This window comes from Miniopterus natalensis, chromosome 10 (assembly GCF_054644295.1).
Source record: "Miniopterus natalensis isolate mMinNat1 chromosome 10, mMinNat1.hap1, whole genome shotgun sequence".
NCBI classification, from domain to species: Eukaryota; Metazoa; Chordata; class Mammalia; order Chiroptera; family Miniopteridae; genus Miniopterus; species Miniopterus natalensis.
In genome coordinates this window covers 75,045,057-75,060,863 of record NC_142090.1, presented here as the reverse complement: position 1 = coordinate 75,060,863, position 15,807 = coordinate 75,045,057, and the positions used below count along the sequence as shown (strand labels likewise).

The following is a 15,807-nucleotide window of genomic DNA, read 5'->3' as shown; positions in this document are numbered from 1 at the left end:
TCATTTTTTGGAAATCTGTGAGTGTGCTGGTAACCTGCTTGCGTTCCTTGAGATTTGAGAGACAGCTGCTTAGCACACTGAACAGCAAATCAGGAGAGGATAGGAAGTTCCTACTTCTTATGTCTTCAGTTCTTTAAGGGAAACTGGGTACGCCCCTTACTTGCATGATGCTAATTCATAGGTCATGACCTGAATCCCGTGAATGCTGGTCTCAGGGTCACAACATGAGGTCAGTTAACCTATGCGGAGCTAGGATCTGCATTTGGGGGAAAACAGTATGACATCTTCTAACTGGGGTTAGCAGATACCGCAGAGTAATTCATATCTCTGCCAACTGATAAGTGAGAGAGTAGTGACAGTTTCAATAAACCAAGTACTTAGCCAGACAAGCCTAAAATCAAACAGTTAAAAGGAAACCACACTACTTTTCACATTAAATCATTAAGATCATTGTGATTGGAGGGAATGAGATTTTTTTTTTCCATATTAATTTTTTAACACTGTTAAAGAGAAGAGCAGGGAAACTCCTCCTTCCCACAAATACCCACTTTTTTATAGTCTACAGCAAACCCTAAACTATGGGTTTAATCATGTTGCATTTTGCTTAGTCAAATATGGAAATAATATATACATTTTAATTATGATAATTTTTATACAGTGTATTGATTATAGGGGAATATTAGATTCTGCCTCTTCTTAAAAGGCATAGTTTGTACTGGGGATTACTTATCACACACATTGTGACTTATTTATACATTAAAAAATTTAAGCTCAGAAAGGATGATAATATGAAGTCATTGTATGATTGCATATGATTCAGTAATAGGGTAGAACTTTCCATTTGGTGTCCTGGCTTAGGACTTGTTCAGGTGTGTGGTTATTAAAATTACATTACTGAGATACATTACTGAGAACAGAAGTTTTTGGTGGAAACTGAAAGATAAGCCTGGAATAAGAGGTCAGGTCCACAGAATTCAGAGATTCCCCATAATCATTGTTCTCCGAATGAGTCATTTGTAGTCAATATTGCTCTACTGAGCTAACTGATCACCAACAGTGCCTGTTCAGAGGGAGCCTGTGGATGAATTCGATGTGTACCTTGGAGAAACAGGAGAAGCTGAGCACTTTTATGCCATTTTCCCCTCAAAGTATATTCAGCTTTGTTCTAAAAGGACCATTCCTGTAGTTTGTTAGGAATAGTAAATAGTAGTGCACACTTAATAGTTACAAAGTAATTATTCAAGATACTTTTTTCCAAAAATAGGAATTTATTAATGATCAGATTCTACACTGAGTAAATTCAGTGCATCCATGTGCACTTTGGGGCTTTGGATTGTCCTCAGCCCAGGAGACCCGGGTAGATTCCTTCTGGCTATTTTCCTGCCCCCCCCCCCCAGGTCAGTGTGGGGTCACAATGAAGTGAACAGAGGCTGTTTCCCTCCGTCTACCTTTACACTTCTGTTGCTTTCACATATTTTATTTTTTTCAAGTGACAGTTAATTACCATCTTAATATCATATTCGGAGGTAAAAGGACCAGGGAGTGAGTTCTTAAATAGAATGAATTAATTCACATTTACCCACTTCTATTAAGTGAGCTGTTAGCTACTCTAAGGTTCTCAGCTGTTTAATACCCTTCCTTACCTCGTCTCGCATCTCCTCCTGTATACTACAGACACTACCCCCCACCGTGAGACTGAACAGTACAGAATTTACAGTTTGCAGTATTTCAGGTCTTAGAACTAGTTGAATTGATACACTAAAGCTGCAGAGGTCTCAGTAGATTTAAAAGAATTTTTTTAATTCCGTTTTTTTGGGATGAGAATAGTTTGTGTTGTAAGAAACTCATTGCAGTGGCTCCTAGCTATTGAAGCTTGTCCGTTAAATTAATTTTTAATTTTTCACTTGCTGTTTATATTCATTTGCATGGCAAGCTGTGGTCTTCACACTTCCCGTTTCATTCCTTTAAGTTCTTAAGGTCCTCATTTTCCCCTCCTCTGTCCTGAAGCCTAGATCGCCATTGAGGAGGCCTGACAGATTGTCACTTCAGAATAAATGATCACTTGGTTTTCTAAATTCCTTAATTTTGTCTGTACATCAGAAATATTTGAATCTAAGCGGGTAGGACCCATCTTGCTTAGCCTAGTCCCTGTTACTCATTGGAAACATTGCCTGTTCCATCTGGAATAGAGAGTTCCTGCTCGTGTCCTTCAAATGCTGCACACGTACAGAATTATGAGCTAACCCTGGTTTCCTAGTCTCAGTTGCCATAAAGCCTAGTAATATAATGTATATCTGATTATAAGCTTTTGCACTAGGATTATGTTCATTTTAGAATTATTTTAGACTAGAATTATGGTTATTTTAGAATTTGTTCTGTGTCACGTAACAAGGTCATAGGTTTCTTAAATAAGGCCTGAAATAATTGAGTAAAGACTGTTATTGACCGAGTACAAAATAGAATTTTCTAATTATTAGGTACATGATAAAAAAGCTTTACTTGTAGTTGTATCTTGTGCTCATGTTAGTCTTGTTCTGCTCCAGTGATGACTTCGGATTATTTTCTGTACAGAATGATTTAGATAATGTGAAGGTATAGCAGGTGTTCAGTAAACATTATATTCTCAGATCCAACTTCATTTATCAAGAGGATTTAAGTCAATCTTGATTTATAATTCAGTTTCCAAATAGTTTAGAGGAAAGTATAAATTATTAAAAGAAGGGCATACATATGCACATGTGACAAATACTTCAAGAGGAGACTTTTCAAATTTGTAAACTGTTAGTGCTCCAGGAAACACACATCTGTTGCTTTCAATTCCCTTTCGGTTGGCAGAGCTGGCTCCTTTAAAAAATTTTCCTCGAATCAAAAAAAAAAAAGGGAATAGATTTTTGTCCTTAAGACTCCAGTGATACTGCTAAATATGTATAGATTTACTTAGAAAGCAGTTTTCATTGACTTCCCTTATATTATTAAGTTTATTAATGAACAAAACTACTTTTTAAAATAGCAAGATCGGGAGGAAAGAAAGAACCCATTTTAGTTTGTTCTGATGGAATCCTTAAGAACAGCAGAAAAGTCAGAAGTTTGGACGACATTTAATTTCTTTTCTTTCCCCTTTCCTGACACAGGCTATGTTCTGTTGAAAGTTAGCTCCTCAATGAAATCTGAGCAGATAACTTGCAGCCCTCCCCCACGCCTGGCTTTGCACACATGTGCTAAGTGCGACTGGGGTTGGGGGCCGGTAGTAGAAGTATGTGGCAGAAGCAGCCCTTGAGCAGTGCTCTTCTTACTTGGAAAGCCTGCCTCGTGTTTGCTCGCTATAAATTAGCACCCCTGTGGTAGGGGAGCTGTGAAGGGAAGCTTCTTATTTGTGCTGACCTAAATCTTTCCAAGCTTTAAGAATTAAACTGCAGATTCCTTTAAGAAATGACAAGTTAAATGCGCAGTTCTGTCTATTTAGCTGTATTTTATTACTTCTGAAATTAGTTTCGACAAATGAACTTGAGTAGAGAATTAGAAATTAATTTGTTTTTACTCAAGTAATTCTCCCCGCCCCCAAGTTTGTCTTTCATCCTCTGTAAGAGGAAGTGGTTATATCTAAGTTTTAGGTATATTATTTAGTTTAAGGTTTACCTGACTGTGTTGAAAATAAGGCTGTATTTGATAAAACAAGCAGTAAATTGGTTAAAGCAGCTTCAGTGGCGGTAGAGATCACGGCTGTTCAGTTGCTGTTGGGCTTCATCTCTAGGCATTCAGGGAAATGTTAATTGATGATGAGTCATATAAAACAGAAGGTTCAATAGCGATTTGAACCCAACTATTATAAAATTAAAATGTTTTTCGGAGAAATACGCTGCTGTGGTACGAGTAAGCCTTGGTTTTGCAATATTTTAGTTGCCACTGAATATGAGAAGGGAAGTCTCGGATCATTGTCTTTTTAGACTGTTAACTTTGTATCGTTAATTAAACTTTTGAAAGTTGTGGGATAAATCAAATGCTTTTCTGGGGAAACAAGAAACAGTATTAATGAGCAACAACCCCATAATTATCCTTGTGAGTACATAACAGGGACACATTCATGTCTTTTCTTTGTGCAATAACTTTTACAAAGAAGTATTTTTAAACTGATCATTAATTTTATGACCGCTGAAATGAGATGCAGAATTTATGCTGTTGTCACTGGCACAGGCTCAAGGCACCACTGACATTATGTGTGATTGTAATAGAATGGCTGCCAACTAATGATTCTGTAGACATTTCATTTGAGCATGCTTTTCTTTTAGATGTCTGATTAGGCTGTAATGCTTTCAATTATGTCTGTAAATTGTATTGGATACGTTTACCTGATGCCCATCGTTGCTTTGGAGTTCAGTTTTCTATTACATAAACACAAGTTGAACATTTTCCGTTTAATTTATAGGAGTCTTTGCAGGTATAGCTGCAAATACTCAGCCCCTGGGTAGAACAAAATACCATGCACTACTCAACAGCGCCCCCTGTGTTCAATGGAAGCTCCTTATGGTACAGCAGGCCTTTACTGGATTGAAAAAAGTAATGGGCGGGGGGAGGGAGGGATGGATCCCCACGGGGACAAACCAGTCTGCAAAGTGATGTGTCCTTTCAACTTAATGCAGGTTCAAACGGGACTAACCCTGTGCAGAGACCACAGAGAATCCTATTCTTTACTTTGAGTTAATTCAAGGAGAGCTTAAAAAAAGGCTGGGGGGGAGGGGAGGCATGAGCCCAGTAGCAGCACTTAATTCATATTGTCTTAGATAAATGCACATATCACAATGATTTTTAAAAGAACAACACCTAAGATGAGCTGCAGTTCTTAGAATGGGTAAGTTTAAGACAATTTCACACACACACATACATATTAATATATAATCTAAAACTTTTTTTAATAAAACAAAAACCATAAAGGTCTTTAAAATACCATTGACCAATTTGTGTAGAATAGTCATAAGTCATGTTATATATTACTGAATTTATAGCTTTAATAATGGTCTTTATGTTGTGTGTATGTATGTATATATGGATATACATATAAAATATATGATGGATATCATTGAAGGATAAACAATTAATTCTGATTTTCTTTTTTAAAAATTGACTTTATTGGGGTGACATAGGTTAATAAAATTACATAGGTTTCACATATACAATTCTATAATACATCATCTGTATATTGCATTGTGTGATCACCACCCCAAGTGAAGTCTCCTTCCATCACCATTCATCCCCTCTTTACACTCTTCTACCTCCCCCAAACCCCCTGATTTTCAAAACTTTTTAAGTTTTATTTTTTCATATTATTTCCACATAGTTTAATAGGCTTAAACCCAGGCATATGAATGTTTTTCAAAATCCTTTCCATACATTCATTAGTTTCAGGGTTGTATTTTTACACTCATAATAGTGTAATATGCTAAGTGCTAAGTTCTGGTGATGTATTTGAAGTATCCTAATACTTTGTTTTTTGCAGCAAGATTTATTTTATACTTAACTATATGAAATATCCTTAGAAAAGCCACATTATACAAATTCTTTATGAAGAATATTAGGGTGCTCTGGCAGCGAAGAGCAGTTGAGAATTTGGGGATCTTTACTTCCACGTGTTCCTTGAGCTGCCGGTCCATGCTCAAACATAGTTTTACCAGCGCTTTACGAGGCTCTCTTACCTCACGTTTAAAATCAGAGCGCTGTTCTTTGCATCAGAGAAGTATTGTGAGGGATCACCGAATGTTCTGAAAAATACTTGAGCATCTTGCAGGGAAGAGAAATTAAGATCTGGAGAACGAGTGGTGTTTGTACATGTCCCTTGCAACTTTACCTGAGGAAGAAACAGCACGAGGTGTGGTGCACCTAGTGGCGGAACCGCTGAGGACAGGAAGCCTCATCTCGATATTCTGCTCTTCCTGTCTTGATGGGAGATATTCCTGTCTTTATTTCTGGATCAGGATGACAGATGCTGATGAAATATCAGCGGTATAAGGAAATAGAAATGAATATTGATTTTTTAAGTTACTTTGACAGTTTTGATTTGAAAGAGGCCCTTTTCTGTACCAAACATATGGTGAAGAGTAGGGTGCTACCCATCAAATGGGTGCCAGAGGGCACAGATATCCTGTGATTAAATTGACTAGTGGCTTTAATCTCGACCTTCCCAGCAACCCTGGTCTAAAAGTAAGTAGGCACTCTCGGGTTCCTATGGAGATTTTCACCATGCTTTTTGGCTAACCCCTGAGGTGGCTGGTTTTCCCTTGAACCATTAACAGATAACTAGAATTGTTAACAGTAAGATAATTGATAAGTACTAAGTGTATATTTCTATTTGTTGTTGAATATGGGTGAAAAATGAGTGCTTATATATAACTGGGCTAGCAAATATCTAATCATGTATAAAATCATTCTAAAGGATTGGGATATGGGAAAAGTCCAAACCACAAGATTTAATTGTGGGGATTAAATGACTTCAGACCAACCAACCAACCTGGGATTTGGGGATCATGTAGAAAACTGGCTAGGACATCAAAACTGGCTAGGACATTTTACAGTGGATTAAAAATAGTTGCATTTTCAAGAGCAGGAATCCTGTATGGGAAAAGATGCTTTAAAACTCATTTAGACCTTTTAAATTTGAACAAGGTTATTTACAAACTAGATACATCCAATTTTCATTCAGTAATATCTCATGATTTTTAAATCTATTCTAATGTTATCCAGTGATTTTTAATGAAAGCATAAAATGTTCCTATGGCTTTAAATGATCAATTTCTTATCATAATTTTTAAATATTGAGTAGGTAAGTGGTAGGTAAATTGAATAATTTCTCTGTTGTGCCTTGCATGTTTTTTTGTTTGTTTTTTGTTTTGGTCATTGTTATTTTGATTTCATTTGTTTGTTTTGGATACATACTCTGTTTTACCTGCTTCTACTTTTTTGTATTCATCTTTGTAGAGACCATCATAATTTTGGAACTTGAATCCTTTTGTACCAGAAATAAACAGTTGTATCCTGACCTTCAGAAACTTACTTTATCTAAATTACAGTGGCTATACACTGAAATAGGACCTGCTTTCACAGTTCAAAAAGTTTTCTTTGCTGTTATTTTCTTATGACAGTGACTGAGTTTAATAGGAAAACTTACCTCTTCTGACAAAGTCACATTTTTAAGATGGCTAAATTATAAAAGGCTTCTCTCTGATTCTTTTACAGGCGACGCAGATGATGGGGAAGAGTATGATGACCCTTTCTCTGGGCCTCCAGACACTATTTCGTTAGCCTCAGAAAGATACGATAAAGACGATGAGGCCCCCTCTGATGGTATGTGATACTTTCCCATGGAATGTACCCATTGACACTCACACCAAACAGCACAGTGCGTGGAGGTGGTGGTCTTGCCAGAAAGCAGGTCAATGCGGAGGCTTCAGTTAACTTATCTCTCCCGGAAGCTTTTAAGGAACAGAAGAGCTCTCTCTAGTGGTTTTCCTAAGTATGTAGTTCCTTCATTTCCTAGGAAATTTTTTTGACTAGAATTTTTAGAAGAGTGCTTGCGTCATCGTATGCCTATTATTAGTAAGTTTGTTGGTTAATTTAATATTATAAGATTCTTGCTTAATGTTATTATGCTGCTAATGGCTTGCTGTATTATTTATTTTATAAATAATGAAAAAGGTTTTTGATCTCTTTTTTCCCCCTGAAAACTTCATACATAATTAGTTCATAAAATATTAAATTAATTATTCCGACATTGCCTTCTCACATGGAGACAGGTTTCATCAAATGCTTCTTTTAATATACATTTTCATTTTTCTGAATGTCGCCTAAAAATGCCCCACATTATGCAATAATATTAGAGTGCTTTGTATTAATTGAATTAGTGATATAGTTGATTGCTTATCTCTTTGTAATTCTTAAAAACTTGCCAAAGTTATGAAACTTGTTTTTCGTGTAGTGTGTGCTTTCCCTGGTATAGCCAGTTGAGTGCATCTGTGTCATAGAGACCTTGTCAGGGTGATGTGTAGTTATAAATTAAGACTGTGTATCGATAAATTAGCCATGCATATTAATTTGTGGCACTCAGAGTTTCGCAGAGACATAGAAATGAGTAATGCCTTCTGCCACTCTATGATGATCAAACTGTGCAGTTCCGTCTCTAAATACAATTGCTGAATGAAAATATGCTTCCTGCAACAGAGCACTCCACATTTTATGTTATCCAGATTATTCCCTTTGGAAACATAAATTGCTTTTATGAGGTATAAAATTATGTCTATTGCAGAACAGGGATAAGTCAAGTACATGCATAAGTGATAAACATTCTAACCACTGACTCAGAGCAACACAATCTTTTCTTTATATTCAGAACTTTGTACAGTGTGTAGCAATAATAATCATACCCATTTGATGTTGAATTTTACATTTTGGTAAACATTTAATTTCTATTTTTAAAGGGAGGGATTTTTTTCTCTTATATTTTCTATTTTTTAATAGGACACCCTCTTCTTTTCCATCACACTTGCTATCCAAAAGAGAACATTTCCCTTCTAGCCTGACCTTTGAAAGCATTTCTACTAGAAAATTTTTATAATTGTTAAGTAATACTTTTAGGCAAAACAGTGAATTATTGTTTGAGTTGAACTATCTTTCAGGCACATAACAATGATTTGTTTTGCTTCTCTGTAAAATCATGGTAGATAGAAATGAGTATGTGATGTGTTTATGTATATGTATACAGAGAGAGACTATTTATACTCAGGAGAATATATTCACACACATGGAATATATTCATAGATTATATATACTCAGGGTTTTTCAAAATAGTATAAATATTTTGATGTTCAAGGGAACTTATCTGCATTCTTAAAAATATTGCAACCTAAGAAATCTAACAATTAAATATTTCTGAGAGCCAGTGCTTTGTTAGAAAAAGTGAATTGTTATTAAATTATAGAGCATTTACATGATTATTGTTTTTCTTTTTTATGAATAAATAAATTATTATGTTTATTTCATACCCAAATATACAGGAAATACATTAATAGCATGAAAAAATTTGTTAAAATGTTACTTTATAAATATTTGAATATTATTTAATAACATATATGTATAACATTAAGTTTCTTGTTAAATATTGGTGCATTTTCATTAGTGTTTATGTAAGAAATTCTTAAGCAGATTACAAATTTAACTTTTAGTATTACTCATTTTTGGTACATAAATAATACCATTTTTGATAGTTTTATATTTTCTTCTGAAAATATTATAAGTTAATTTAAAAACTACCACTTGGACTTTCAATTTCTGCTCTAAAATATCATCCATTCGTATCAGTTTTTCTCTCTGCAACTTGGATTTCTATGTGTTCTCTTTCCTTTGCTGAATAAATTTTCCTTCATTATGTGATCTCAGCCTAATGATATATTAATTATGAAAAGATAATGCATTTAACAATAAGTATAACTAAATTAGCACAGGTCACCCAAAGGCCTTTTGTCAAATCAGATTGTTGTTTTGTCCTTTTGACTTTTACCTTATGGTAGGCACTAACAAAATATCTGAACTTTGATGGATGATAAACCCTAAGCATGATATGTATTTTTCATAATGCTAATGCAATTTTCAAGGCCCTGGAAAGGTCAAACCTGCACATCTCCGTGTGCATTCTAAGTCTGTCTTTTCCTTTAATGTTTCTTTTTCTCTGTTTCCCTGGTTCAAAAGTTCACTCAGTTCCCAAATGGCTACCTAATTTTCCAGTTATTCCCTCAAGCCATATGTGTTTTGGTTTCTTTATGGTTTATTAGGTACTGTAGGAAAGTAGCATAAGTTATATCTTCTAATGAAATTCAAGCACACTTCAGTGATGCTTCGGCTTGATTGCTGGTAGCAATTAAATCACAGCCAAGGAGAGCAAGGCATAATCTCACAAGGTCCAGACACCCTATGGAAATGGAAGGGGAATGAAAACAGAAAACAGAAACAAAGTCTCCCCACCCTGCCAGACACGCTGTTTCCAGCCTGCCTTTTTTTTTTTTCTAATTTATTGGCCAACTGCCTGATTGATAGCGAAATCATAACTTGCTGCATGCTAACAGGCAGAGTTCACGTGTAGGTTATTGTGAGCTGATAAAGGGTTAGATGGAGTTTTGATTTTCGCATTGGACCTTGGTGCACCAGATTAATGGAATTTCAATGAGAGACTAGAGTAGCCACAGCTTTGTCAGAGAAACAGATGGAGATTCTATAGTCATGTCTACTCATTAATACTAGTTGCCTGAAAGGTGTGCTGCTTCTCTATACAAAAGAGTTGATATAATTGATTTTTGAGTGGTGCATTGAAAAAAAGTACCTTATTGATGACTAGAATTGTAACATAGATGGTGACAGATTTTTGTATAGCTTGTAGCTTAAAAAATATCGTACTTTGCCATTTTTTCTCCTCTCCCTTTGGACATGCTTTTTATTTATTTATTTATTTTTTTTTTTTTGAGAATACATTTTAAGACCAGTAGCAAAAAATGAGATAACGACATGCTAAATTACCTTTTAAGAAAAGGAACAAGAGTCTGTATTGTATTTATAAATGATGAGATGATTGCTGTGTTTCATTTTGATATGGTCATATTTATTTAAAAAAATCATGCTTATTAGACATGTCATTTTATTAGCTTTGTGCTTTATTTGTTCTGGAAAATTTAAAACAAATCACAATGGGTTCTAGGCTATCACAGACCACTGTTAAAAGTTTTGTGCTATTGTGTGTCTGGATATATCAAAGTGTTAATATAAATGGAGCATGTCAGTAATCAGATAAAATTAGAGATAATGAAACTCAAGGCCTTAAAGAAGCATATCCCTCAGTGTATAAGTGTTAGAATGTTTGGGCACTAAGGTGGTAGATGCAGGGCAGCCTTTAGACACTAGAGAATGACTTGGGTATCCATTTTTCTATTCTGGGATGATTTTTCATTCATTTTCATCATTTGAGAAAGAAAGCTTCTAACCATATAGCACGGTGGAAAGTCCCTGAGGTGAGGTGAAAGGGTTTAGCGAGCGGGAAGACGTATCGGCCCTGCCCGTCGATGATAGGTCGAAGGATCCCAGTGGACATTTGTTACAAATCTGATTCAGCCCTAGACCATAATCACTTTGTGGATAAGAATCTGGAACCTCTAGGGTGTGAATATAGGAAGGCTGAAATGAAGCTAAAGAGATAAAACAGTCATTTATTTTAAATTTTTTTTTTATTTGTATTGAATTTATTGGGGTGAAGAGCAGTCCTGGTATCTTCCACATAAAAATTCCCAAGTAACATAGGTTACTGAAAACTGGGCATTGCAAGGACATAGGTTTATATGAAAAAAATATTAGTTTAGAAATGGAACTATTTTTTAAAGCTTGGAGTTTAAGGGAAAAAAGTGTTTTGATCATAATTTATAAGGGTAAATAATGATTTTCTTCTTTTTTGGTATACTTTAAGAAAATCTAGTGTATAAAAATTTTGATTTATAAAACATATAAATCACTTATTTCAAAGGAGTGCTTTAAAAAGAATTATCTCCGGGATGCCTATAAATAATGAACTCACTTAATGCATCTAAGACAAGTTTAACTATAAACCCATCTGCACATAAATTTAATGTGTAAGTTTTTACACACTACACATCAAACTTTTGAGGAAGATTTTTTTTTTTTGGCATAAAATTAAGTGTAGCACTAATCACTTCTTGTAAAAGCTAAGCAATAGAAATGCTTTACTTTTCTCTGGGTTCCAGCAGAATATGAAACAGTGTTTAAACCAAGAAAAAAGGTTCTTTCAATAACTTACAATTTAAGGTGTTTTTCTACTATAGGATCATGGTTATTGGTCATTAAAATCATATATTTGTATTTTATTCTGATAATTTAGATTAATTTGCGACCTGCACATATCTGTGTGTATATGGCTCATATTGTTGCACTTGTTGTTTTAACTCTTTTTTGTTATTTCAATATACCAGCTGCTGGTTTGTGTGTATTATAGCAGTACAGAAACAATGGTTATTTTAGTCCTTCTGTAATGGGTATAGCATGGCTTCAAGTACTTTGGTAAAAGTGAGAGGTTATAGTTTAAGGAAATGATAAAAAGTAGAGACGTGTTTACACTCAAGATATGTGTTGTGTGATCGGGGATATAAAGTACACAGATGTGAAATGTTTTTATGATGCAAAGGTATATATGAAAAAATAAAAACACATAGCCACTGAGGATCATCTTTCTAAGTTTTATGCCATTGAATGGGAAAATGCATCAGAATGAAACAGTGTGGGCAAATAAGACTATAACAAAGTGGGTTCGATGAAAGTTATTGCAAAGGTAATAGAACTCAGCATTATGAGACATAATGCACCTTTAGTACAGTGAATTAGCAGCTGTTTACACAGAGCATGGAGAAAGCAGCATGGGGCAGCGGGGAATTCAGAGATGACCACCACCAAGGTCTTACTTTCAAGGGACAGGTAATCTAGATAGAAGAGAAGGCAGTCACCTCCAATAAGGGCGTCAGCAGTCTAAGTTCTAGTAAGGCAGATCCCAAAACAGTAGCCAGTATGTATTCCAATACTTAATTGATTTGCTCTATACCAAGGTAAGTAATTGGTTTCACTCATTTTCTTCCTTAATTTGTCGACTGTGTCCATTGTTTGTTCTGGCATCATGGCAAATAAACCAAAGCATCAACCTTTTGCTACCTTCTTAGAAGTCGTGGAGTAGATTGTGGAGGGAGGGCCTTTTACTTAATTGAGTTTTCCACGGTTCCTGAGCTTTGCTGGAGAGAAAGTGGGAAAAAGGCAGAAAAAATGCATTTGGAGGGCAAGTCCGAAAACCAGGTTTTCATACTGATCAGTAATATTTTCGTTGTCAAGGCTGAGACACTTAACCTCTCTGGATTTTTATTTTCTGGTTTGTGAAATGAAGAGTTTGGACCAGGTGACTGCTTAGAAGTTCACTAGATCTCTAAATGCTCATGTCCACATTTGATGCTGGCACAGAGGTGATGTGCCTGGAGGAGGCAATAATCGGGAGGTAGCTAAATGGGAAGGGGCAGGGGCGTCTTAGAGGCACCTGCATGCTGGGCAGGAGGAGCTGACCGCCTAGTGGAGTTAGGGGCTTGACCTTGGATTTCGTAGTCATTAAAATACTCCTGAAGCAAGTTTGAGGGAGATTGTCCTGGTAGATTAAATGTAGGATGAATTAAGGCAAGGAGATCATCTAGTGGAGGCAGCAAGCTAAATGCTTTGCTACATTATTTATTTTTAATCTTGACAGCCTTTCTGTGTGGTAGATATTATCACTATTTGACCATTAGGAAATCTCAGGGATAGAGAGTTTAAACGGTTTGCCTAAGGTCACGTGGCTACTAAGGGGCAGAACTGAAATTTGAAATCATGTCTGTCTGACTCCAAGGATCATGCTCTGCTTTCAAAACCATTTATGTTGCCTCTTTCTCAGCTAGGATACTGTTGTTGCTTTTTGTTCAGGGGGTGATGAGGAGAGCCAGGGGTTAGAGGAGCGGACACTGCATTGAAAAAGAAGGGATTTGTTTGCCCCTTTCTACCCCAAGTACGATTGGCAGACCCACAGCTTCAGTGTTGCTCGAGAGCTTGTTAGAAATACTGAATCTATGTCCCCACCCAAGACCTACTGAATCTGAATTAGCATTTTAACAAGATCCCTGGATACACATTAAAGTTTGAGGAGCTCTATTCTAGAGGCATTCATCATATTGGCTCTTGGAGCTAAAAATAAGGGTGAGCCAGACCATGATGTCGCACTTGGGCTGCACATGCAAATGTGTGACCAGGCAGGGCACTAGGCAATGCCTTGAGGCAGGTAAAACGTATCCTTCTAGATGTCCACCTACTTTCACTTCCAGCGCTCTTCTGTGGTCTCTCAGCACCCTAACGCTGTGACTTCCTTGGCTGCACAGGGCTCCTTCCCGAGACTGTTCTCTGTGGGTAGTTGTCCCATTTTGAAACCTGTTTTCAGGGCCTTTTCCCTCTCAAATAAAATTCTGGCTCAAGTACATTTGGAAGCTCTGATAAATTACTCTGTAACCCGAGGGAGTTCAAGCCCCCCTCACAGGTCTTTAGGTATCAGCACCAGGCCAGTGGTAAAATGTTTTCGGCTGTCACAGAGACCGTATTTCATAAGATTTAGACACACAACAGGCTTATCTTTCTTGCTGTATATGGATGGATTTGGCCTGCAGTCTGGAAAAACTGCAGTGCGTAACTTCCTGTTGTCAGCTGTGTCTCCTCATTGCAACCTCAATCCCGTTTGAGCCAAAGTGTGAATTTAGAGTTTGAAAATTGAAAAGCCAAGGTTCTTTAAGACACTGGACTGGCCCATCTGATTTTAGAGGGAGGCATGCTAGCCTGGCACGGGATCCCGGAGAGCTTCCTTCCTCCGAGACGGATACCTAACAGGTGGCTGCGGTCGCATCCTTCAGGGAGTGAACAGTCTTTCATTAATGTTCATTGAGAAATATGCCTGGCACTTAACCAGGTTCTTTCAGAATCATATTGTTTCCTTTAATTGGCTCAAAACTACTTTGTGAGGGAGCATTTTCCCTATTTTGCTGACATGGAAACAGCTTCAGAAACATTGTGGCATCTTGACCAGGATATCCAGCTCATAAGCAGCAAACTTTAGCTCCTGTGGCCCTTCTCTGCCATGCTACTAAAACTGAGGCTTGTTTTTCTTTCTAATTACAAGAGACATGCATATGGTTAAAAAATTAGAAAGAACATAAAACATTCAATAAAAAGTAAAGCCTCTTTTCCACCCCGCCTCAACCCCAAGGCCTACTTCCCAGAGGCAGCCGCTGTCACAGTTACCATAATAACTTGAGACACTTTACTTTTCGTTCCCGTTTGACCAGCCTTGAATGGTACCTGTTGACTTCCTCTATGATGGGTGGATGGTTCCTCATACCTCCTCTCCCACTTCTGCCTCCCAATTTTTTGTTATTTTATCTTTAGTTCCTTTGTGTTTGCTTTGGACTTAAATAATGCCCTTCTTATTTATTAGCGTGCCAACCTCAAACAGTGCCCATGACTCTTTGTTATAAAATATGTGCAAATTAGTGCACCGAGCCTTCCTCCCATCTCTCTTCCCTCTCCTCAATTCCAATTTTGTCAGATTGTGTTGCATCGTTAAGGTCTATAATACTTCCATTTGATTCCCTAACTCTAAACTGACTATGCTTTGTCTACAAGTTTAATTTTAGCCGTCCGTCCTTTTCATTCATGTTTGTTTGGCTTTCCTCAGATGTCTGGAGAACCTCGGCTATTGATTCACATTTCTGAGTGAAGGACCCAGTTGGATAGTGTATGCAGGTAGCTTGTGCGGGGTTCCTTTGCTTTTGAATGTCTGTTATCCTGAAAGGTTTTCCCTTTGAATGGGAGCTCTGATCAGGGTTGTGGGTGACACGGGCAAGGCTTGCTTCCAGGCAACTGCCTCCAAGCATCTTACTGAGGAGCCAAGAGGCGGACTGGAACCCCCCCAGTCAAAATGAGTAGGACATTACTCAGGGGTTTCATTCCTACATACAGGTTTCACCCCTTCCATCTTCATAGGCATGGGGTGGGGCATCTGGAGCTGTCTGAAGCTCCACTTAACGCCTTAACCTAGGAGCCCTCCTCAGAGCGACAAGTGCGCTTTGTTCCCAGAGTGGAGTTCGAGGTTCAGTTCGAGTGCAAATGCCTCCCCTGCTCGCTGCTCTGGAGTATGGGCCCAACGCCTAGCTGCTTTGATTA

The 15,807-nt window shown here is 37.1% G+C and overlaps 1 protein-coding gene across 1 annotated transcript in view; it reads left to right on the top strand.

Moving 5' to 3' along the window:
- The window catches only part of SKAP2 (src kinase associated phosphoprotein 2), a 142,590-nt gene that overhangs the window by 10,367 nt on the left and 116,416 nt on the right, over positions 1-15,807 (top strand). Inside the window, exon 4 of the mRNA XM_087821221.1 lies at positions 7,225-7,332. Within this exon, the coding sequence (XP_087677347.1) occupies positions 7,225-7,332 (108 nt within the window). The remainder of the gene's footprint in view (positions 1-7,224; positions 7,333-15,807) is intronic.